Source organism: Schistocerca nitens, chromosome 2 (assembly GCF_023898315.1).
Source record: "Schistocerca nitens isolate TAMUIC-IGC-003100 chromosome 2, iqSchNite1.1, whole genome shotgun sequence".
In the NCBI taxonomy this organism is placed as follows: domain Eukaryota; kingdom Metazoa; phylum Arthropoda; class Insecta; order Orthoptera; family Acrididae; genus Schistocerca; species Schistocerca nitens.
The window spans coordinates 1,065,360,031-1,065,384,673 of record NC_064615.1 but is presented as its reverse complement, the minus strand read 5'-3'; the positions used below and the strand labels follow the sequence as shown (position 1 = coordinate 1,065,384,673).

At 43.0% G+C, this 24,643-nt stretch overlaps 1 protein-coding gene across 2 annotated transcripts in view; it reads right to left on the bottom strand.

Moving 5' to 3' along the window:
• The window catches only part of LOC126237444 (secretion-regulating guanine nucleotide exchange factor-like), an 85,486-nt gene that overhangs the window by 35,963 nt on the left and 24,880 nt on the right, over window positions 1–24,643 (bottom strand). Inside the window, exons 1-3 of one of the 2 annotated variants that reach the window (XM_049947563.1) lie at window positions 13,332–13,465; window positions 9,188–9,550; window positions 5,621–5,807 (exon numbers count right to left, since the gene is read on the bottom strand). In XM_049947563.1, the coding sequence (XP_049803520.1) occupies window positions 5,621–5,807; window positions 9,188–9,550; window positions 13,332–13,346 (565 nt within the window). In that variant the 5' untranslated portion in view covers window positions 13,347–13,465. Of the gene's footprint in view, window positions 1–5,620; window positions 5,808–9,187; window positions 9,551–13,331; window positions 13,466–24,643 lie in introns of those variants that run through there. The other variant, XM_049947562.1, reaches the window with a different exon arrangement.

Below are 24,643 nucleotides of genomic sequence, written 5' to 3'. Positions count from 1 at the left end.
AGTCAGAGTTAGGAGACCTATAAACAACAACAAAAAATTAGAAGTTTAGTTTCACTAAATTCAACTGCCCCTGCACAACATTCAAATATCTGTTCAGTGCAATGCCATGATATACGTATGGACTCAAATGGAATACTGTTTTTATGTACTTGGCCACTCCCACACTCCACAAGGAATTCCATGAAAAATACCCAGCTAATCTGTATCCTGGTAAAGGAAGCATATCTGAATTGTCAAATTATTTAAGTGGTGCTTCTATATACCAATAATTTCAGAGTCAACATCTATAAGCAGTTCACTAACTTTATCTCTAATACCTCCTATATTTTGATGAAATATGCTAATTCCTTCTCTACTTGGAAACATGACGTCCTCTGAAGGTGATCCCTTAGTTAGAGGGGTTTCCTTTAAGCAGGTATACCTATCACTGGAATTCAATCTAAAAAAAAGGTGCAGATTTAAAACCAACTACTACAAGAATTTTTCCATGAGTGATCCCACCACCACCCACTACACTGTCACCTATAAGCTTTCCCAGCCTCCCCTTCCCACACCTATTGAGGTGCAGGCCATGCCAAATGAAACCCGATCTACTGTTAGACTTAACTGGCACCATTGAAATTTCGCCCATGCCATCAGTGCCTTCTCCAGCCCTCTGTTGACACACCTTACAGCCGCATTACGACGAGGCCGATCATGACACTGAAACAGTTGTATGAAATGCGGACACTGAAACAGTTGCATGAAATGCACATTTGTGCCACCAGTTTGAGTAGCCATTTCCTGCAACTGTTGGCTCACACCTCTACCATGTGAACTGCCTAGCAGCAGGACCTTCTTTCTAGCAGACTTTGCAACTGACTTAGCCCTCCTAACTGCTGAGGACTACTGCATGTTTCCTTCACCTACAGCTACAAGAGGCTCCTCTCCACTCAACTCTGACAGTTGGTCAAATCGATTGCATATACGCAAAGTACAACTGTCTGAATACCTCCTCCTGCTAGCTGCCTTCTTACCAACAGTCGGTTCCTATTCCCCAGCACCCTTCACCCTCCTCAACCTATCTAATTCGCCCTTTGTGTATTGTAACTGCACCTGAAGGGCACAGATCTTATGCTCCTGCTTCTCTATCAACTTATTTCTACTACAGATTCTGTACGTATTCCCAGGGGAGGGTCTCACTAGAATGACCACTGTCTTCCCCCCTTGCATCCTCCCCCCCCCCCCCCCCCCCTCCCCAATGAAAATACTAGAAAAACAGAGAGCTCAGAAGCTAATGAGCACTGTTTTTTGTTACATATGTCTATGAACCATACATATGCTATAGGTAAGTGGTTGCCTTTCACTCATTTTATGTATGGTTCCATCCAGGAGCTTCTGTTATTGATATGAAAAATAATGACATAGATACTAAATGCACACCATCCATGAATGTCATAACATGTAAGATAACATATGTGAGAATTCACTGTCAAATTGGACATTAGGAAAGGCAATTATCAAAGTCATATGCAGGGAAAAGAAAACAATGCGTGTCTCACATGTAAATTATCAGAACTAAGAATCAGCAATGGTTCCATCAAATATCTAAGGACAGAAAACCTACAGACAATGACATGTGTAAGCAATTTGATAACAATCATTTGCTGACTGCTCCAACATTCTGTGATTCTGGAGTAGAATAATCATTATTTTCTGAAAAATAAGTTTATCTAGTCTTCTAGGTCAGATATTTAAGTAATAAATTAACAGGGGAAAAAAATCTAGTTGAAGAATTGGAGAAAGAAAACTCAAAAAATTTCTTTAAAAGCTATGCTATGTAAAGAGGAGAGGATACAGTCCTTTTCATGGCATTCTGCAGAACAGGCCATTAGAAAGCTTACAGCCATTAACACCAAAGAAGTATCCAAGTTTAAGAAGAAAGGCATATGGCAATGGCAGCAGAATTGTCAAAAGAATCTATAACAAGATGACCACACTGGAATATGAACCCAACTCCTCCTGAATGGAAGGCAAGTATTTTAATGCTGTGCCTACTCAACTTGTTTAATTTTTTCCTCTGAAATTACTGTGTGTTTTATAAAGTATTACGCATGCTTGACAGCAATGTAGCTTATCAGTTTCATTAAACGCATAAGAGTAGTGTGTCTACAAACTAGAAGTACTAAATATACCACATTTTAATTCCATGCAAAATTGGCTAAATGGAAGATACATTTATAACCATAAAATTTTTAAAAAATCTTGTTTGACATGTTGTCACTGATTAGAGCACAATAATCTGATATTAATTTCAGAACACGCATGTTCTTACATTCTGAAAATCGTAAAGACTCTTCTCAGAGATGGCAAAAGTATATAGCAATTTTACAGACAAATTGTAGGGAATAACAAGAAAACTTTTTAAAAAGGGTAAAAGGAACACACAAAATAAGAAGCAGATGAAGAGAAGGAGTAACTCATAATTACTAGCCTCAATCTCCATCAGCTCTTATCATGCATGTACCTCTGATTTGATCCCTCACTTCAGTAAGGTTGTTAGGTCTATGAATCATAACCTACATTGTTGTTTCAGCTGAGTCCCTCTGTCTCAGTCTGACACTCTGCCCCCATCTCCCGGCTGATATGGTAGTGTGCAATATGCAACTATCCTTGCCTGTTCGTGGGCAAGTTTTCTTGGGTTTTATATTTCCACTCTCTTCCTGCTGCTTCTGTTTTCATCTGAGCCTCTCCAAACAATAAAATGAGTTTGTGTGTGTGTGTGTGTGTGTGTGTGTGTGTGTGTGTGTGTGCGCGCATGCATCCTTTCTCATTCTTTGGAAAAATGACATTTCTTGGAAATAAAGTAATTGACTTACATTCATTTGTTTTTATATTTTTTGACACAGCCACAAGAGCATTTCATAATGCTGTTATTGGTTTCAACAAGCTAGTGCTCATCTTCAGACTGTCAGTAGATAAAAAGAGGACTGACTCTCTCTCTCTCTCTCTCTCTATGCTTCTCCATTTGACCCGTTTACATTCCCATACTATTCATGCAACTGTGATGAAACTTGGGTGAGTTGTTGTGTGTCTACCAGCGAAGGCTTCTGAATCAGTATGGCTATTTTACAATATCTGACATGTGAGTTGTTTCAAGTGTGTATTTCATATAGTTTAGCAGGTTAATGTGTTTTTGGTGGATGGGTATGCATGCATGACATAACTGAATTGAATCAAAAACAAACAGTGACAGGTCAGTTCATGTATTGGGGTAAATGTGAAGACTACATAAGTGAAGACACTCTATATCATTCGCATGCTATGAACCAAAAACTGGACATTCAATTCACACCAGACACGTATAATGAGGCATAGGTTTTGTCTGAGGACATATATCTGACAGTCACAAAGCACAATTGGAAAGGGCTACACCAAATCAATCTGCTAACAACCTTTTAGATCATAATTTGAAATGAGAAACACACTTTAATGCCAATGAATTGGATACATTTGTTCAAATTAATCTTTCAAAATATGGCCCAGAAAAATATTTTCTAGTAGTGTATGACAGAATTATGATTGCAATTACAAGACAAAGTGGTAGATTGTATTTTCCAGGAAAACAGGGAAAACTTTTCTCATTTCTCTTATTTTGACAATCATATGATGATGCAATAACATTCCACTGGCAATCACATTATCTGGAATTGTGGCAACTCTTTTTGGTGGAATCCAAACAATGCATTAGCAGTGAATTCCTGTCCAACACACAAATCACAGAGATGCCGATATGCAATATCAACAAAAGTTCTGGGATGTGTAAAGTATTCCAATACATCAAAGCATCACATAGGATGAATGTACAATGGTGCACAAATACACTGGGAGCACTTCATCATACACTCAGAGGACTGAGAGGAGAAGAACAGATTTTAGGTGATGCACTCACTGCATTTTATGGTGACTTTCAACAAACTCTATCAGTTATACCATGTTCAACAGCCACTGATGAATGTCATGCATGTCTCAGATCATCAGTTTTATGGTGAGATGTACAGAAATTAAATTTGATGATCAATATGTATGTACAACTACAACATGACAATTCAATTTGCAATAGCCATCAACAAAGCACAAGGACAATCGTTACAGGTGTGTGGACTAATTTGGCAAATGCTTTTAACATGTGGCCTTTTCATGCTTTGGAAAACCTTCTGATTTATTTTTGTAAGCACCAGATAGTAAAACAAAAATATTATTTATTCAAAAGCACTTCAACAAACAGAATTTAAGCATAAACACTTTCTTTCTTTGAATGGCATTGCAACATGTCGGGTACTCACTAGTGGAATGATAAAAAAGAATAAAATAATACCTAAATAAAAATGCTGCAAGTGATTTCCAATGCATCATCACCAGTACTGAAGGCAAAAATAGATAAAGATTGAGGCTTTGTAAGTGGAGTGAAAACTCATTTTTGTTTGTATTCGCATAAGGAATATCTACTCTGACTGATTTTATAGTTACTTTTTTTAACAGTTTAAAAAAAATTAAAAATACTGAATAAATTTCAGCAAAGTTACATAGAAAAGGCAAAAAAATTAATTATCTGCATTTATGTTCTTCAGTAAAAACGTTTGTGAGGTGCACACTGACACCTAGGAGGCACTGAATTTGTCATTATGCCTAGCTGTCAGGGTGTCATTTCTTCATAACAAGCCAGGCTGGAGAGAACAGTACATGGTGGTTGGATACTGCAGCTGGGCACTGGGCACTGTATATAACAGGATGTCAGAAGCACAGCACAGCGAACAAAAATGAGCAGTTCATCATAGATGTTGAAACATGCATCAATGGAGAACTCATTCTGTTCATTGAATCTTCTTCTTTATATACAACATATTATGAAATGATAACGTGGTTAAGTCAAAAAACACACACACAGGATAAAAATCAGTCATCAACTGGTATTTTCATAAGGAGAGTGGACCAAGTGAGAACAGCTTGCTCTCATTATGAAGCACAATATAAAGAATCAGAAGAAATAGGTCTGTAAATTATGTCTATATAATAAATATGAGAAAATTTCTTGCTGAAAATAGCCATATTTAAATTAGTCAAAAATTAAAAAACTTTAAGTTGCTTCAAAAATGTGAATCTACTATAAACTGCATCATAAGATATGTATAGATAAGAGTTTGGCGATATTTGTAGATGGTTTCAGTTGTCTGGTTTATCCCAAAACACTTACGTTATCTATAAAACAGCTTTAGAAGATAACTTGTCTGAACCTTCTACAGTAATTAGTGGAGCCAATGTTAACACCTAGCACATTAATTCTGCAGTTAAAACAAGTACTGCTATTCAAGTAAATTATTCATTTCAGTTGAAAGTACTATCACATGAAACTACAAAATAAATATTATCCATTGAGACACACACATGAACAAAATGTGATGACATAATATGAAAAATATAATTAATTTTCAAACAATTACATGTGCAGTGTGACATAAAAATAGGACTTGGGGGATACTGTCTGAAATATATTTTCCAAAGTTGCTGCACGTAAGAAAATAAATGTCAGCATATTATAACAACAGACAATGAAGTATTACTCTCTACAATTAATAATTACCGTGTTGTAAAGTATAACTTTCTTTAAGTGGCTGGCCATGATGTACAATTCCTAGTTGCCCTTTTCTTCCACTACCACAAACAAATACATCACCCTGTTCAGTGACAACTGCTGTGTGTCTTAGACCAGATGAAAGTTGTTTCACTTTATGGTCTGTCAACTGGAGAGGTGAGGCACTGAATGTAACCTTAAAAAAAATTGTAATTAGTTGGTCAGTATGACATGAAAACATACCTCCAAACTGATTGTAAGAGTGATACACTCTTCCAGTGATTGTAAACCTACATTTGGCTATTTACATAGTTGTATTACTTGTACATTTTTAAAATATTTAAGATCAAATACACTTAGTTCTTGGCTCAGATTTAAAAAGAAAACAATTGCAATTACATTCTTTATTATCTACATTTGCTGTTAAAGACATTCTCTATGGAGCACAAGGTACTGTCAAGCTCATGTTTACAATTTGTTTAAAAAAACGTACTTATATTAATAAATTATTATGTGATGTAAAGTGTGTGGTTTTGTGGCATAAGCATAAGTGTGAAATTACAAATTCAAAATTTCCTGTTACAATCATGAGTTGGGCCTAAAACGGTTTTAGATTTTATCATGGCATTTATTTCTGACTGTTCTTTGTGTAGGTGAAAACTGTCATCATGCGTCTTATTCTACATTTAACATATAAATAACTGGGTAAGAAAGATCATAGAGCACATAAAAGTAAGTATGGTACACATCTCTTTTAATAGAATCATACCATAAAACTTAGTTCCATGTTACAATACATCTCTAATAGTTAGAACACATCAGTAAAATAAGTAATTTTGTAATCAAAAAATTTCATGATCTCTCTCTCAGGATTTTTAATTAATTTATTGGCAGAAAATTTCATGAACATAATTTTATTGCATGGAATTATTTTAATGCATTTTGTATGTCCAGCAGATGAATTTATTTTCCAGCTCTGCCTATTCTTTACAGGTCTCTCTTATCTTGCCTCTTCAGTACATCAGTGATCATTATCCTGAAAAATGTAGATGTAAATACTTTACGACAAACATTTACAAACAACTGAATTAGACATACCTGCTAGTAGTGTGTAGCACCTACTTTTACGCTGATGATGGCAACAGTACATAAGACAGAACTCTACAAGACACCAAAACTCTTAAGGATCCGTTCCTAATCCATAAGCACTCAACTGCTACCCACAACTCACGAGAATTCATTGGAGCAGGGTCCAAAGGACACACAACCCAGTTGACAGCATCAAAATTATCCCAAATAGGTTGGGTGTCACGTGACTTGGAAAGCCACAGAAACCATTTTGACACAAGACTCAAACGAATTATGACATGTAGCTGTTATGGGCACTGATTTACATCAACAGGAAAAGTTGAAAATTTGTGCCAGACTGGGGTTCGAACTCTTATCTCCTGCTTACTATGTAGAAGCTCTGGCCACTGAGCCATCCACAAACAGTGGTCATTGTCAACTGCACGGACTACCCCAGAACGCCTCTCATCAGATCCAAATTCTCAACTTACCTGCACACTTTTGACGTAGTGCCCTTGCCCATTACCTTCATTACTTGTGGCGTTTCACCAATTCCCATAAGAGTTCGAGTGTGGTGTTGATCTACACTGGAGGGATCATTGGCCAGTCTCCCCTTAATTATATATGTGGAGTTATCTCCCCCTTATTTTATGTATATTTCCATCCAGGAATTTCTGTTACTGTCATAACTAACAACAAAGAAAGACAGACTAAAAAACTACAAAGCACTTTTTAAGGAATTGAGAGTTCTTTCCCTTTTGAGTATATTGAAATGTGTGGTGTACACAAAGTAAATACTGCAGACATCTAAAACAAAATTCTGACCAACATCATCAGGACACACTAAAAGGCAATATAGTCATAAATTAGAAAAACAAAACTGCTGTTAACAGACACCTTGATTCTGCTTAAGTAAGACTGTACAAAATCAAACTTTCACAAAAGAGATGTGCCCCTTAGAAAAATTCACATCTGAAGTTTACAGACTTCTCCAGAAAAGCTGCTTCTACATTGTTTCAGAGATAATGTAGTGACCCTTTCACTGTGCATAAATGTGGGTAACACATAAGGTGTATGAGAAAAGTAGTCAGACTGACAACGGAGGGAGCAATCTGGGACCGCAGTGTCTACTTGTGTAGACTGTTGTATTCATCTCTTCCAGATGCTCAGTCTGAGTTTCAGCTCTATACAGCCTTCACATGATTTTTGAGCATCTTTAGTGAAGTTGTGTTTTTGTTGTGTGTTACAAAAATGGAACACAGGAATTTAGAGCAACGTTAGATGATCAAATTTTGTGTTAAACTTGGAGAATCCGCAAGTGTCACCATTGCAAAGTTGAAACAGGCCTATAGGCAACATTTCAAATCAACAGCAGAAGTTTTTCACTGGCACAAATCACTTTTGGAAGGCCAAGAACATGTCAAAGATGAACCTTGCTAAGGGAGACCTTCAACTTCAAAAATCAATGGAAATTTCAAGCGTGTGCATAATCTCATCAGATTGTTCCTCCAGAACAAACTGTCAACCAACTGTTTTACAAAGACAACCTTTAAAAGTTCAAAAATGGATGACTTGAGTGAGACTGGACATTGTAGACAAGTGGATGCTGCAGCATGACAAGACCCTGTGTCACACGGCTGCTTACACATGGGATTTTTGACCTCAAGAGGCATTCCTGTTGTTCCAAAGCCTCCCTATTCACCTGATCTGAGTCCTTGTGACGTTTTTCTTTTCCCAAAATTGAAAAAGTCTTAAAAGAATGTCATTTTGGGACTCTGCAGAGCTTTCATTAGAATGTGACTAACAAGGACCTACCTCCTGAAGCCTTTCAGCACTGCTACCAAAACTGAGAATGATGACTCCACCAGTGTACAGCTGCCGAAGGGAACTACTTTGAAGGGGACAAGATTGTTGTTCAGTCTCATTACTTTTTTCACACACCTTGTAACACACTATTGTTAATTACATCAACTGCTGCCAATAATAAATGTGTAATTGATAAAATTAAAATATACATATTATACTCTACATAATTAATACTGTATATATCTCATTATAATACAGACTTTTTTACTATATTTTACCTGGAAAGAAACGAAACTAAAGCATTATTCAGTATCACTGCAATATGTTTGTTTGGTTATTCTCAATTGTTATTAAATTATATACTCATAGAGAGGATGGCAAAATGATTCATCACCAACAAATATCAAGAAGTCTGCTCAGGAACACCACTAAGAGCCTTCCTTCGCATATTACCTTGAAATGTATGAATTTGCAAGAACAGCAATAAATATGTAAAGGAGTCAAGCTCAATTTTTGTAAAAGTTTGTGAGGCGAGTCTACCAAATACCTTCAAAGATATGTGAGTTACAGATGCTCTGACCAATCATGGGAATTACAGCGACAAAGTAGTGGCTGGGTTTGAGAAATCAACAACATTTAACAAGATGATTTTCTTTCATCACAGGAAAAGTAAACTTCAGCATAATCTTGTAACATACTAACCTGATCCCTTGGCAGAGACAGTTGTCCATAGACATTGGAGCCCCAACCAAATAATTTCCCATCCCTTGTCAGAGCAAAACTTGTTTCCCAGCCACAGCTGATATCAATGATATGATGCCCTGAAAGAGCTGCTATATGTTCAAAAGATGCTGCTTGTTCTTCCACAGACCGACCTAATTGGCCTTTGTTATTCCAGCCACAGGAATAAATGTTTCCATTTTTATCCAAAATGAGTGTATGGCCTCCACCTCCACAAAGTCTTGTAAGCAACTTTGGGTCAATTGTTGGAGCTGTCACTTCAACAGGTTCAGCACAAAGCTCAGATTTATAACCAACTCCAAGCTGACCATATGTATTTGCACCCTGGAATAAATATAAAATTTTGTGATAGCCAGAATTTACTAGAAGCCAGGAAGTAAGCAAAAAGAACAAATTAAAAATATGCCAAAAGGAAGCAAAATCACCATGTGAAATTGAAAGAATCTGAATAAAAGCAATTGTCAGTTCAATACACCAGCATTCTTTATTTGCTCAAAATAATTTTCATAACAGTCAGACAAATTTACTACACATTAAAAATAATGAAATATACCTCCTGTAAAGAAGGCAACTACAATATGATTCTGCAAAGATAAAATTGACTTGAAAGAAGCAATTAATGTGGACCCCATAGACAGGCATTCTTCTTGGCATGTGTGTCCATCTTTTTATCTGCTGTATTTATTTTCCTAATGTTTCCTTTCCTTGCCTGTGATTTACCGATCGGCCTCCTCAGCACTTTTTAACTCCTTTTTCTTTAAAGTCTTCTCTGTCTAATTTCATTATTAATTCTGATCTTGTCCTATCCTTTAATGTTATAAAAAGAAACAAAATACTGATTAGTGATAACACTAAAATCTCCACAAGAAAAGAGGTACTTGAAGTTTTCGGCGAAAACAAGAGCTGAACCTTTTCTTCCTCTGTCCCTCCCTATCCCACCAATCATAAATGCTGCAGTCTCATGTTTCAATTATGTTACACAGAAGCATGTGTGGCAAGTTTATAAAAATATGTACTTTGCCCAATATGTGAGAATGCTAATTATTATATTGTACTTAAGTTACTTGTGAAGTAGCAGTGACAATGCACACAGCGTTCTTCATACAAATACCTGATCTTCACAAATGACAATTTTGTCATTGAAAAGCATATTTCACAGCATCACACTGCTATTAGGTTAGAATATGAGGTTTTGGCATATAATTCTGCAAATGCACTCTGAAGATAAATATGCCAAATCTGAAACCAGGTATTGTGCATCTTCAAATTTGTTGCAGTTGGTGATAAAAATTATTTAAAAAATCATTTCCACTAATTCTACTGAAACACTAATAACCTAATAACAACAGACAATGAAACTGGTTTGAAGTTAAATTTGGGGTCAACAAGAAAGTGGCCCATCAACCATTTTGCATTTTTGCAATAACAACATGTAGGGTCCCACAACGATCAGTACTAGGCCCATTCTTATTCTTAACCTTCGTACATGGTCTTCCAATGATTCTAAAGGATGGTTCAAAAATTGTAATGCTTTGCCAATGAAAGAAGCATACTAATCAAGACCGAGCAATAGGACACAATGGTGTTGTGACTCGCCGATCTTTCAAAGTGTCGCCGCGCAGTTACGTGCGTCCTCTACATGCAGCGCTGTCTGCCAGCCATGCAGCAGCCATGCCACCTAAGCGGCCAGCCAGCCAGTGGTCGTTAGACTTGGACTCAGTGCTGATTTGACTGTTACAGTGTACACACGTCTGACTTTTGTTTACTTGATCAGTGACTTGCATATATTGTGTCGTCCCAGAAATACATTTGTTCAACTACCTATCAAAGGTTTTTACCGTCTGCGACTTCGGTGGCTCAGCCGTTGCATCACCTGTTGCATAAAAACATGCCCTTTCACTGGTCTGCGTCATGCGATGCGGCTTTCCAGAAATTGAAGACTATGCTGAAACAGGCCCCGTGCCTGGCTACTTATCACCCTGACCAACATCTTGCTCTTGCCACAGACACCTCTCAATACGGGGTTGGTGCAGTCCTTGCGCACCGTTTTTCTGACGGTTCTGAACAACCCATTGCTTATGTCTCTAAAACGCTCACGGATGCCCAACAGAAATATTCTCAAATTGAAAAAGAAGCTTTGGCCATTATTTATGCTCTTCATAAGTTTGGTGTTTTTCTCTATGGATCCAAATTTCATCTTTTTATGGACCACAAACCACTTGTTTCCTTGTTTCATCCATCAACATTGCTTCCCGACGAGGCTGCACACCGCCTCCAGCGTTGGGCTCTTTACTTGTCTCGTTTCAATTATGAGATCCATTTCCGGCCGACGGCTCAACATGCGAATGCTGATGCACTGTCTCGCCTTCCCATGGGTCCTGATCTGGCATTTGATAGGGACGAATTTTTGTGTTTCCACATGGATGTTGCCGAGCAGCGGGTTGTGGACGGGTTCCCCATCACCAGGGACCAGCTGGCAGCTGCTACGGGTTCTGATCCTACCCTCTCCCGGGTTTTACGCTGTATTCAGAAGGGTTTGCCAGATTATCCATCAGCTAAGACTTCTAATCCGTTGAGGAATTACTACGCTTTGTGTTACCGCCTCACGGCTAGTGATGGTGTTATCCTCCTTTCCACCGACAATGCTTCGCCGCGTGTTGTGGTACCTGTGTCTTTGGGTGCTTCGGTCTTGCGCCTCTTTCACCAATAGCACTGCGGTGTGTCTCGCACAAAATCTCTGGCGCGCCATCATGTGTACTGGCCCGGCATCAACTCTGAAATCGCACACATGGTCGCTGCCTGTGGCCCTTGTGCGTCACAGGCCGCTACCCCGAAGTCATCTTTGTCACCGTGGCCTTCGCCTGAGAAGCCCTGGGAGCGTATTCATGCTGACTTCGCGGGGCCTTTTTTTGGGTACTTATTGGCTTCTCGTTATTGACGCCTACTCTGCTGCTTATGCGCTTCTCCAATTTCTGGCTTCTTACCGTTTCACCCCCATGGGCGATCACAGCTCGGCTGAGCTCTTACATGGCCGACAGCCCCGCACACTACTTCATCTTCTGCGGCCTTCCACCTCATGGCCGCGGGTGCCTTCGCATGGCCGGTTCACCACCGGCGACCTTGTATGGGTACGGGGATATGGCAGGCAGCCAAAATGGAGTCCTGGCTGCATCTTACGAAACCGTGGCCAACGCCTGTATGAAACCCAGACGGACTTGGGTGTTGCAGTGCGTCATTCGGACCAGCTTCAAACTCGTGTGCCGGCAATGCCTGTTCCGAATGCCGCTACACCACCTTCGGCTCTACCTGACGCTCGGGATCTCGGAATCTCTCATTACTCACAACGCAGCCCTCTCACCATCATCTCGGTGCCAGCACAAGAACTGATGCCACCAGGAGACGTGCCCATACAGGAACCAGATGACCACCATCTATCGGAGCAACTCTACTCACCTCCTTCTCCTACGGACGCTGACACATCGCCCATGTCTCCTGTTATAACAACCAGACTTGCTGCAACAGGCAGATTGGGGTACGGGGCCCCAGCAGATTCGACCTCCACGTCTCCTGTCATCTCGACCAGTTAGCATCAGGGACACTTCCGTCCGTACGGGAAGCCTCCTCCTCAAGCCTTTACGGCCAGTCAAACAACACCTAAGGACGTTAGCAATCTACAGGCCACCTCCATCAAGACCAGTGCAAAAAATTCAAAGGGGGGAAAAGTGTTGTGACTCGCCGATCTTTCAAAGTGCCGCCGCGCATTTACGTGCGTCCTCTACATGCGGCGCTGTCTGCCAGCCATGCAGCAGCAGTGCCACCTAAGCGGCCAGGCAGCCAGCGGCCACTAGACTTGGACTCAGTGCTGATTTGACTGTTACAGTGTACACACGTCTTACTTTGTTTACTTGATCTGTGACTTACATGTATTGTGTCATCCTAGAAATATATTTGTTCAACTTGACGTTATAACAAATGGTTACGACACTGGATTCGTATTCAGGAGGTCGACAGTTCACACCCGTATCTGGCCATCCATGATTTCCTTAAATCACTTCGGGCAAATGCCAGGATGATTTGTTTGAAAGGGCACAGCCGATTTCCTTACCCATCCTTCCCTCATCCGATGGGACTGATGACCTCGCTGTTTGGTCCGCTCCCCCAAATTACCAAACAAAACATATGAAACAAGAGTTCAAACTTAACCTTATCAAACACAGCTAACATGGTAGCTGAATGGTCTTACAAGTGGTTCACAGTAAATAGTTTAAACCTTAATCACGCAAAGATTCATATTATGCTATTTCTAACAAATACACTCCTGGAAATTGAAATAAGAACACCGTGAATTCATTGTCCCAGGAAGGGGAAACTTTATTGACACATTCCTGGGGTCAGACACATCACATGATCACACTGACAGAACCACAGGCACATAGACACAGGCAACAGAGCATGCACAATGTCGGCACTAGTACAGTGTATATCCACCTTTCGCAGCAATGCAGGCTGCTATTCTCCCATGGAGACGATCATAGAGATGCTGGATGTAGTCCTGTGGAACGGCTTGCCATGCCATTTCCACCTGGCGCCTCAGTTGGACCAGCGTTCGTGCTGGACGTGCAGACCGCGTGAGACGATGCTTCATCCAGTCCCAAACATGCTCAATGGGGGACAGATCCGGAGATCTTGCTGGCCAGGGTAGTTGACTTACACCTTCTAGAGCACGTTGGGTGGCACGGGATACATGCGGACGTGCATTGTCCTGTTGGAACAGCAAGTTCCCTTGCCGGTCTAGGAATGGTAGAACGATGGGTTCGATGACGGTTTGGATGTACCGTGCACTATTCAGTGTCCCCTCGACGATCACCAGTGGTGTACGGCCAATGTAGGAGATCGCTCCCCACACCATGATGCCGGGTGTTGGCCCTGTGTGCCTCGGTCGTATGCAGTCCTGATTGTGGTGCTCACCTGCACGGCACCAAACACGCATATGACCATCATTGGCACCAAGGCAGAAGCGACTCTCATCGCTGAAGACGACACGTCTCCATTCGTCCCTCCATTCACGCCTGTCGCGACACCACTGGAGGCGGGCTGCACGATGTTGGGGCGTGAGCGGAAGACGGCCTAACGGTGTGCGGGACCGTAGCCCAGCTTCATGGAGACGGTTGCGAATGGTCCTCGCCGATACCCCAGGAGCAACAGTGTCCCTAATTTGCTGGGAAGTGGCGGTGCGGTCCCCTACGGCACTGCGTAGGATCCTACGGTCTTGGCGTGCATCCGTGCGTCGCTGCGGTCCGGTCCCAGGTCGACGGGCACGTGCACCTTCCGCCGACCACTGGCGACAACATCGATGTACTGTGGAGACCTCACGCCCCACGTGTTGAGCAATTCGGCGGTACGTCCACCCGGCCTCCCGCATGCCCACTATACGCCCTCGCTCAAAGTCCGTCAACTGCACATACGGTTCACGTCCACGCTGTCGCGGCATGCTACCAGTGTTAAAGACTGCGATGGAGCTCCGTATGCCACGGCAAACTGGCTGACACTGAAGGCGGCGGTGCACAAATGCTGCGCAGCTAGCGCCATTCGACGGCCAACACCGCGGTTCCTGGTGTGTCCGCTGTGCCGTGCGTGTGATCATTGCTTGTACAGCCCTCTCGCAGTGTCCGGAGCAAGTATGGTGGGTCTGACACACCGGTGTCAATGTGTTCTTTTTTCCATTTCCAGGAGTGTAGGAGTGACCTGTTAGCAACAGAAGTAGACATTAATTGGTCACACAATACATGAAATAGTCTGTGTAAAATTTTTGGAATACAGTTGCATACAAAGTATAATGGAGTCAATACGTAATTAAATTAATCAAAAAATTCAGTTTGCACTTCGAAGTTTCTCTCATTGTGTTGACCTAATGAGAAGAGCATTGGCTTACTTTGCAAAATTTTGCTCCTTGTTCTCTCATGGAATTATCTTTTGGGGCAGTGTGTGGTGGTACATGTTGTTATTCAAGGTAGCAACATGTCCCACACCCTTTCTCTGTGATTACGAAAGATGGTCATGCAGAAACCTTAATTTATGGTAGTAGTAGTAAAGGAAAGACCACATACTGTGTGCATATTCTTTATTTATGTGCATATAAGAAATGCAAATATAAGTGTAGTACAGTCACAAGGCACAACAGAGGGCTAATGTTTTCCTGAGGGGGAAGGAGCCATTTATACTTTGATGCCAAAGAAGAAGAGGTCGGGATGACAAAGGCTTTGTTCCAAATAAGAAAAACAAAAGAAGACTGTATGGAATTATTAACTTAATTACTTCTTGGCTTTGGGATATTAGCGATCTGCCTGTCAATGAGTTTGGTTATTAAGAGCTTAAATGTGAATGTTTAATTGATATGTTGAAAGTGTTATGGAGACTGTAAAATACAGAAGGATTTTGAATAGAAGTGGTTACATGTTTTCGTAGCTAGTGTAGCAAATATATTCCTCCATTATTACAACATTTTCCTGCTGATGATAAAGAAGTTTGATATAGCTACGAGTGGCATTGTTCAGCAGGACCATAACTTCAAGGAGTGACATGAATGCAGAAAGAGAAGGTTTAAAGGTAAAGATAATTACAAACATATGAGTGACAGGTCACATTTACAGAATTGGTACCCTGGTTAAGCACTCTCCAGCAACAAACAGCAGTGGCAACTTTCAAAGTGTCCATAAAGAAAATGTTGATTCACTAGAAGTGAGCAGTAAGAATGGTGTCTAAACAGCCATACATATCACACAAGCCTCTTTGAGGATCTTGGAATTCTTACATTCTCTTCCCAACACATTTATTCATTAATGGTTTTTGTTGCTGGTAATAAAAACCATTCTAACTTGAACTCTGATTTACACAGTCACAATATAAGGTACAGAAATATTTTTCATGTAGTCTTTGTCTCCTTGTCGAGAGTTCAGGGTAGAGTTATGAAGTCTTATGCAAAAAATATTCAGCAAGCACCAATCCAACGGAAAGCAAGAAACTGAAAATTCCCCCATAAGCCAATATTTCTACAAATTATTTGAATACCTAGATCCAAGGTCTGAAAAAGTGTGTTGCTTAATGGCAAATACTGGTATTCATTGTAAAGCTGCATGATAAGCAGGAAAGTATTGTAAACATATGACTCAGTATTTACCAAAGTAGGTAGCTATTTTCTTTGAAAAATACGAATGTAATCAAGTCAATATTAAGCTACCGGTTGTATCCAACAACTCAGATATAAATATAAACAATTGTTTTTGCATTGTTCCACTATCAGCAATGTGCAAATCACAGCATGTACACTACAAATGATGCTACAAGGCAGGAGCATACCTACTAGTGCCACATGGGATCATGTGGTGTCAGGAAACTACTTCTGATTCAGAATAAAGGAACCAACATGCCTAGCAGAGGACCATGTGTGTGTTGCTCTTATTCAATGTTCAGACTCCGTGATCCAGTTGCTGTTTATACAATGGCCACTGCAGTGGACTGGAACATTGTGAGGTCTACTGTGCACCCAGATTCTAACCTACAGCTTACAACTGACCATGCATGGAATTAGTTTTAAGTATTGTACTTGTGGTCTGTATAACCAATGTACTGTGCTTAATAAATGACCCGTTTACCAAGCCTGAACACTACTAATAAGAGAGAAACGACAGCTATTTAATACAACTGATGAGATAACAGTTTTTTTTTTTTTTCAGAGCAGACACTTTGTTTCATATTTACTTGAATAGAGCCACTTTGAAACTCCAGAGATGAGATTTCTTAGAACTATAAAAGGAAGAAAAGGCACACGGACATGTTTTGGCAACGTGTTCTAAACCAAGAACACTGTAATTTATTGCTTGAACAGTACTCACACATGAAAGACAAGTAAAATACAATAAGAAGACCAGTAGAATACAATAAGCAATGCACAAGTGGCTGGTCGAGCCTGGCGCTGTGACCTATATATTCATTAGTTTCAACAGGGGGTGCTTAGGGGTCTGTGCACACAACTGCTGTCATATTGTATTAGCAGGCTGGCTGGCCTCTCTTGGTCAAATCAAGCACAGACTTCAGGAGCGAACTACGATGTAGCACACAGACAAAACTGTTAGTTACAGCACAGAGCTCATATAGCATGCAGAAAATAAGTTGGTCCACGACTGCACAGATGGCATGATAGGAATGGGGACACCGTTAGTTGTGGGTGTTCCAGACTCAGCGACCACCACATGGTAGGGGAGGTGCTGTTAAATAGCTGAACCCTATGCACAAACGCATATTGCACATGATGTATAAGCTATAGCTAACAAGTCTGCAAATGATGATATTAACACGTTATGTGAATACGACCAATAATGAGGTAAATATAAAGGTTCAGAGTCATTAATTTCTCACTAGAGCATGAAAAATGAATGGTTGTATAAACAAAGAATTACCACACCAAAAAAAGTTGAATCAATAAAAAAAGTAACATAGGAGATAACACCACTTACTATGGTACTGGACATGTATAGAAAGAACAAAGGTCAAAAGTACCTTCAGCTAATTTTTTGCCATTTTCTATTCTCTTTATTGTGCAACAAGAATAGCTACTGGTTCCTACAGCCCTCTCAAACACAGTTTTTAATGAGCTTTTTGTTTCCCCCTTTGCTTCTTCTGAATAAATTAAATGGTACAACATGTAATGACATGCACCCAATTATGAAGAACTTTTCCTGCACCCACGCCGTGTGGAGACAACAATGCCAAGGTTTTTTTTTTTTTTTTTTTTTTTTTTGGCGCAAAACTTCTATGGTCATTAGCGCCCAGCCTGCGACTTAGGAAACAGTAAAAAACCGAAATTGAAAACCAGCAGCAATGGGAACAAAGTCATAAAATTGGAGAAACTAAAAGCAGAAGGAAGGCTTAAAAATCCACTACAGAAAGGGGTTGGTTGTCCCCAAAAAAAGCTTCAAATGACTGACGTCATTTCACTGTCACTAATAAACTGGAGAACGCGGTCGGCTGAGCGCGTGTCATCTGCTAAAATCGACGATAGATCAGGCGATAGCTGTAGACGGGAGCGTAACGGATTAAAATAGGGGCATTCAATTAAAAGGTGTCTTACCGTCCACAGCTGAGAGCAGTGGGGACAGAGTGGGGGAGGATCGCCGCTTAAAAGATGTCGATGGCTAAAAAGACAGTGCTCTATCCAGAGTCTAGCTAAAATTACCTCCTCCCGACGACGCGTTCGGGAGGAAGAGGTCCAAGCGCAAGGAAGGGCTTTCACTTCCCACAATTTATTATGGGGAAGTGTTGACCAATGCGCATGCCATAAATGAGCAACTTTGCGACATAAAACGCTCCGTAGATCGGTGAAGGGAATCGACTGAATAGCTGGCCGAGGAAGAGAGACTGCAGCCTTGGCCGCTATATCGGCCGCCTCATTCCCACAGATACCAGCGTGTCCCGGGAGCCAGAGGAACGCCACCGAGACGCCCCCCAGGTGGAGCAAGCACAGACAGTCCTGAATCCGGTGGACCAGAGGGTGCACAGGGTAAAGAGCTTGGAGACTGAGGAGAGAGCTGAGAGAATCTGACCAGATTACGTACTGTATCCGCTGCTGGCGGCAGATGTAGTGGACAGCCTGGCGAACAGCGTAAAGTTCCGCAGTATAAACCGAACACTGGTCGGGAAGCCGAAAGTGATTTGGGGTGTCGCCAACAATATAGGCACTCCCTATACCTAACGATGTTTTCGAGCCGTCGGTGTAAATAAATGTGGCGTCCGTCATTTGTGCACATAGAGCAGCAAATGCCCGACGATAAACAAGTGTAGGGGTACCATCCTTGGGAAATCGACAAAGGTCACGGAGCAGGCAGATCCGGGGACGGAGCCAAGGCGGTGCTGTACCCCAAGTTGTCAAGAAGGTTTTAGGAAAGCGGAAGGAAAGAGAATGGAGCAGTTGACGGAAGCGGACTCCCGGGGGTAGTAGGGAGGAGGAGCGGCCTGCATACCCTACATCAAAGGAGGCGTCGAAAAAAAGGTCATGGGCTGGATTAGCAGGCATGGAAGACAGATGGCTAGCATAACGACTCAGAAGGACTGCTCGCCGATTGGACAGCGGAGGTTCAGCAGTCTTAGCATAAAGGCTTTCCACAGGGCTAGTGTAAAAAGCTCCAGACACTAAACGTAATCCACGGTGGTGGATAGAGTCGAGACGCCGAAGAATAGACGGCCGAGCAGATGAGTAGACTATGCTTCCATAATCCAATTTCGAATGCACTAAGGCGCGATAGAGGCGGAGAAGGACCACTCGGTCCGCTCCCCAGGAGGTACCATTCAGGACACGGAGGGTGTTAAGGGATCGCAGACAGCGAGCCGAAAGATAGGAAACGTGGGAGGACCAGCACAGTTTTCTGTCAAACATAAGACCCAAGAATTTTGCGACGTCTGAAAACGGAAGGTTGACAGGACCTAGATGTAAGGAGGGCGGAAGAAACTTCTTACGTCGCCAAAAATTAACACAAACGGTCTTACTGGGTGATAAACGGAAGCTGGTTTCGATGCTCCAAGAGTGGAGGCGATCGAGACATCCTTGAAGACGTCGTTCAAGAAGGCTGGTCCGTTGAGAGCTGTAGTAGATCGCAAAATCGTCCACAAAGAGGGAGCCCGAGACATCAGGAAGGAGACAATCCATAATTGGATTTATGGCGATGGCAAACAGTACAACACTCAGCACGGAGCCCTGGGGTACCCCGTTTTCTTGGGAGAAAGTACGGGAGAGAGTAGTGTTCACCCGCACCCTAAATGTGCGCTCTGCCATAAATTCGCGAAGAAAAAGGGGCAGCCGGCCTCGAAAGCCCCAAGAGAACAGTGTGTGGAGGATGCCTGTCCTCCAACAGGTATCGTATGCTCTCTCCAGATCAAAAAATATTGCTACCGTTTGGCGTTTCCGGAGAAAATTGTTCATGATATAAGTGGAGAGAACAACAAGATGGTCAACTGCAGAACGATGCTTTCGGAATCCGCATTGGGCAGGTGTTAAAAGACTGCGGGATTCCAGCCACCAAGCTAAACGGTAATTCACCATACGCTCCAAAACCTTACAGACACTACTCGTGAGAGAAATGGGGCGATAGCTAGAGGGGAGATGTTTGTCCTTTCCAGGTTTCGGAACAGGAACGACAATAGCTTCCCGCCATCGTCTGGGAAAGGTACTGTCGGTCCAAATTCGATTATAAAGGCGAAGGAGGTAACACAGACTATGGGTTGATAAATGCAGCAACATTTGGACGTGGATACCATCCGGTCCTGGGGCGGAGGAGCGAGAAGAAGAGAGTGCATGTTGGAGTTCCCGCAACGAGAAAACAGTATTGTAGCTTTCGCGATTTTGAGAGGAGAAAGCAAGATGTCGCACTTCCACCGCACGTTTCTTCGGGAGAAACGCTGGCGGGTAATTTGAAGAGCTCGAAATCTCAGCAAAGTGCTGACCCAATGAGTTAGAAATTGCGACGGGGTCCACTAAGGTATCATGCACAACAGTGAGCCCAGAGACCGGGGAGAAACTAGGCGCGCCTGAGAACCGTCGAAGCCGACTCCAAACTTCCGAGGAGGGAGTGAAGGTGTTAAATGAGCTAATAAAGAATTTCCAGCTTGCCTTCTTGCTATCGCGGATGACGCAACGGCATCGCGCACGGAGCTGCTTATAGCGGATACAGTTGGCCAAAGTAGGATGGTGACGGAAAATGCGAAGAGCACGTCGCCGCTCACGTATTGCGTCACGGCATGCCTCGTTCCACCAAGGAACTGGGGGGCACCGGGGAAATTCGGAGGTGCGTGGTATTGAACGTTCCGCAGCTGTAAGAATAACGTCGGTAATATGTGTGACCTCATCGTCGACGCTGGGAAAGCGACGGTCATCGAATGTCGCTAGAGACGAAAAAAGTGTCCAATTGGCTTGGGCAAACTTCCAGCGTCGCGAGCGCATATATGGCAGTTGAGGCTGCAGTCTAAGGACACATGGAAAGTGGTCACTCGAGTGTGTATCATCAAGGGCGAACCATTCGAAGCGCCGAGCTAGCAGAACAGTACCGACCGCAAGGTCCAAATGAGATAAATTTGTCGTGGAGGCAGACAAAAATGTGGGAACCCCAGTGTTGAGGCAAACTAAATCTGCTTGGTGGAAGACGTCTAGCAATAGTGAGCCACGTGGACAAGGATGTGGAGATCCCCAAAGCGGGTGGTGGGCATTGAAGTCCCCAACCAGCAAATAGGGGGGTGGAAGCTGACCAAGAAGATGAAGGAGATCAGCTCGTGCCATTGGTGTGAACGATGGAATGTATACAGTACAAAGAGAGAACGTGTATCCAGAAAGAGAAAGACGGACGACGACAGCTTGGAAGGAACTGTTTAAGGGGATTGGGTGATAATGGAGAGTATCATGGAGAAGAATCATGAGTCCTCCATGGGCTGGAGTGCCTTCAACAGAGGGGAGGTCATATCGGACGGACTGAAAATGAGGGAGAACAAAGCGGTCATGGGGATGCAGCTTTGTTTCCTGAAGACAGAAGATGACCGGCGAGTAGGATCGTAAGAGGATCGACAATTCATCCCGATTGGCTCGAATGCCGCGGATATTCCAGTGGATAATGGACATAGGGTGAACAGAAAATGGAGGAATGTGACCAAGGGTGCTGTCAACTCAACGACTGCTCAGAGCTTGCGACCGACAGCATGGAATGGCATTCAGCCGAAGGCAGAAGATCCTGATCCATAGGTTGGTCAGGAGCAGCTCCTGCCACCAGCGATCGGCCGGTTGACCGGCCACCAGCAGTGCGCCTCGGCGACACAGAAGACGGCCGAGGGCGATTTCCACCAGGTGGTGCTGTAGATGGGACACGCCTTGGCGGAGAAGGAGAGGAACTGGCTTTCTTTGTAGCCTTCTTGGAAGTATGATGTTTAGATGAAGGAGGAACCAATGGTTGGGAAGTTGCAGTACGTAAAAACTCTTCACGAGTATGCTCTTTTTTCGAAGACTTGGCGTCTGACTTTTGGGCTCGAGATTTAGCAGAACCCAACGAAGGGTGAGCCATAGAGTGGGCAGGTGAAAGTGGTGAGGTTGAACGGGCGATCTTTGCGCTGGCCGATCTGACGACCGTGGTACTAAAGGTGAGGTCGCAAGTCTGCGTGGCCGCCTCCTTTGTTGGCCGAGGGGAAGCAAGGACAGTGCTGTATTTTCCTGTCTGAGGCACGGTGGGCTGTCGACTGGCGAATAATTTTCGAGCAGCAAAGGTCGACACCTTTTCCTTCACTCTTATTTCCTGGATGAGTTTTTCGTCCTTAAAAACGGGGCAATCTCGAGAGGAAGCAGCGTGATCACCCATACAGTTGATGCAGGGAGGGGATGGAGGTGGACAAGCACCCTCATGGGCATCCTTGCCACACGTAACACATTTGGCCGGATTGGAACAGGACTGGCTGGTGTGATTGAACCGCTGAAATCGATAGCAACGCGTAGGGTTTGGGACGTAAGGGCGAACGGAAATTATCTCATAGCCTGCTTTGATTTTCGATGGGAGTTGAACTTTGTCAAATGTCAAGAAGACAGTGCGGGTTGGAATGATGTTCGTGTCAACCCTTTTCATATCTCTATGAACAGCCGTTACGCCCTGGTCAGACAGGTAGTGCTGAATTTCTTCGTCAGACAATCCATCGAGGGAGCGTGTATAAATCACTCCACACGAGGAATTTAAGGTACGGTGAGGTTCCACCCGGACAGGGAAGGTGTGGAGCAGAGAAGTACGCAGCAATTTTTGTGCCTGGAGGGCACTGTGTGTTTCTAACAACAGGGTGCCATTCCGTAATCTGGAACAAGACTTTACAGGACCTGCAATTGCGTCGACACCTTTCTGAATAATGAAAGGGTTGACCGTGGAGAAGTCGTGACCTTCGTCAGACCAAGAAACAACAAGGAACTGTGGCAACGATGGAAGAACCGTCTGTGGCTGAGACTCAGTGAACTTACGTTTGTGAGCAGACATAGTGGAAGGTGAGGAAACCATTGCGGAAGGATCCCCCATGATTACCGGCGTCTCCGATGGCGCGCTCCTCCCTTGTGGGGGCCCTCACTGAGGGCACACCCGCCTTAGGTGATTGTTCACACCTCAGGTCACACCTCCCGACAAACGGATGGAGGGACCAATCGGCACTTTTGGAAGGTATCAGCTCGGGTAATCACCCCTCCCTGGGCCTGGCCGTTACCAGGGGGTACGTACGTGTCCTACCTGTCTACCTGGGGCGGGGAATTACGCGTTACCCCGTCACCGGCTACGCATGGAAGTGCATGGGTCGGCCTTCAGACACGCACAGGGAGGAAAAAAGAGAAAGGGAAAGGAAAGAAGAGGGGGTCTCAAACGCCGCAGCGGAGAAAAGGGCAAAGAGAAGAGGGAAGGAAAAGATGACAGAGGAAGGACGAGGACTTGCAAGTGTAGAAAGCAAGGAATTTGGAACAGTTTCGAGCGTCCGTCTCCGGACGTAGGCACAAACCATACTCCCAGAGGGGGAGAAAGGGAAGGAAAGAGCCAGAGGTGAGGTGGGGGGGGGGGCGAAGATGGGGGACGGAAAGAGAAGGGATGCAGCCCGGAAAGGAAGGAGGGCCACATTAGCTCGGGGTCCCGTGCTCGCTACGCACATGTCCACAAAAGAGTTGTGGACCCCCTGGGGGACAATGCCAAGCTGTGTAGTGAAGAGTGAGCAACAAGAATGCATGAAGTACACAGGTTGGAAGGCGGCACAAGCAACTGGAGCAGCTGCCTTTGGAACAACAGCATAAATTTATCCAGCTATCAGAACAAAAATGTGTTTCTGCTTAGGTGCCGCTTTATTTTGTGCGAGCTCTATCTGCTGGTGGAGTCGCAACTGTTGTCTAAGTAACTCTAATTGGATCTGCTACTTATGATACATTTTCTCCCATATTTTTATCTGGTCTACAAAGAAAGCAATATATGATCTCTCATATTCAGTTCCGGTAGAACTAAACAAGAAAAATTATACTGTTGGTACGTCCTGTAATCTTGCTAATGCCTTTGGTTGTATAGATCATAAAATTCTACTAGATAAACTAAAGTAGTGGGCATATAAAAGCATCGTGCATCATGCACAGCTAAGAGAAAAATGAAACGTGCTTAGAACTGGTAGAGAACAAATAATATGATTGTTAATCTTTCAAATGCACATACACGTTTTAACCAAATAAACAATATATATATAATAGAGGGAAACATTCCACGTGGGAAAAATATATCTAAAAAGAAAGATGATGTGACTTACCAAACGAAAGTGTTGGTATGTTGATAGACACACAAATAAACATAAACACACACACAAAATTCAAGCTTTCGCAACCCATGGTGCCAC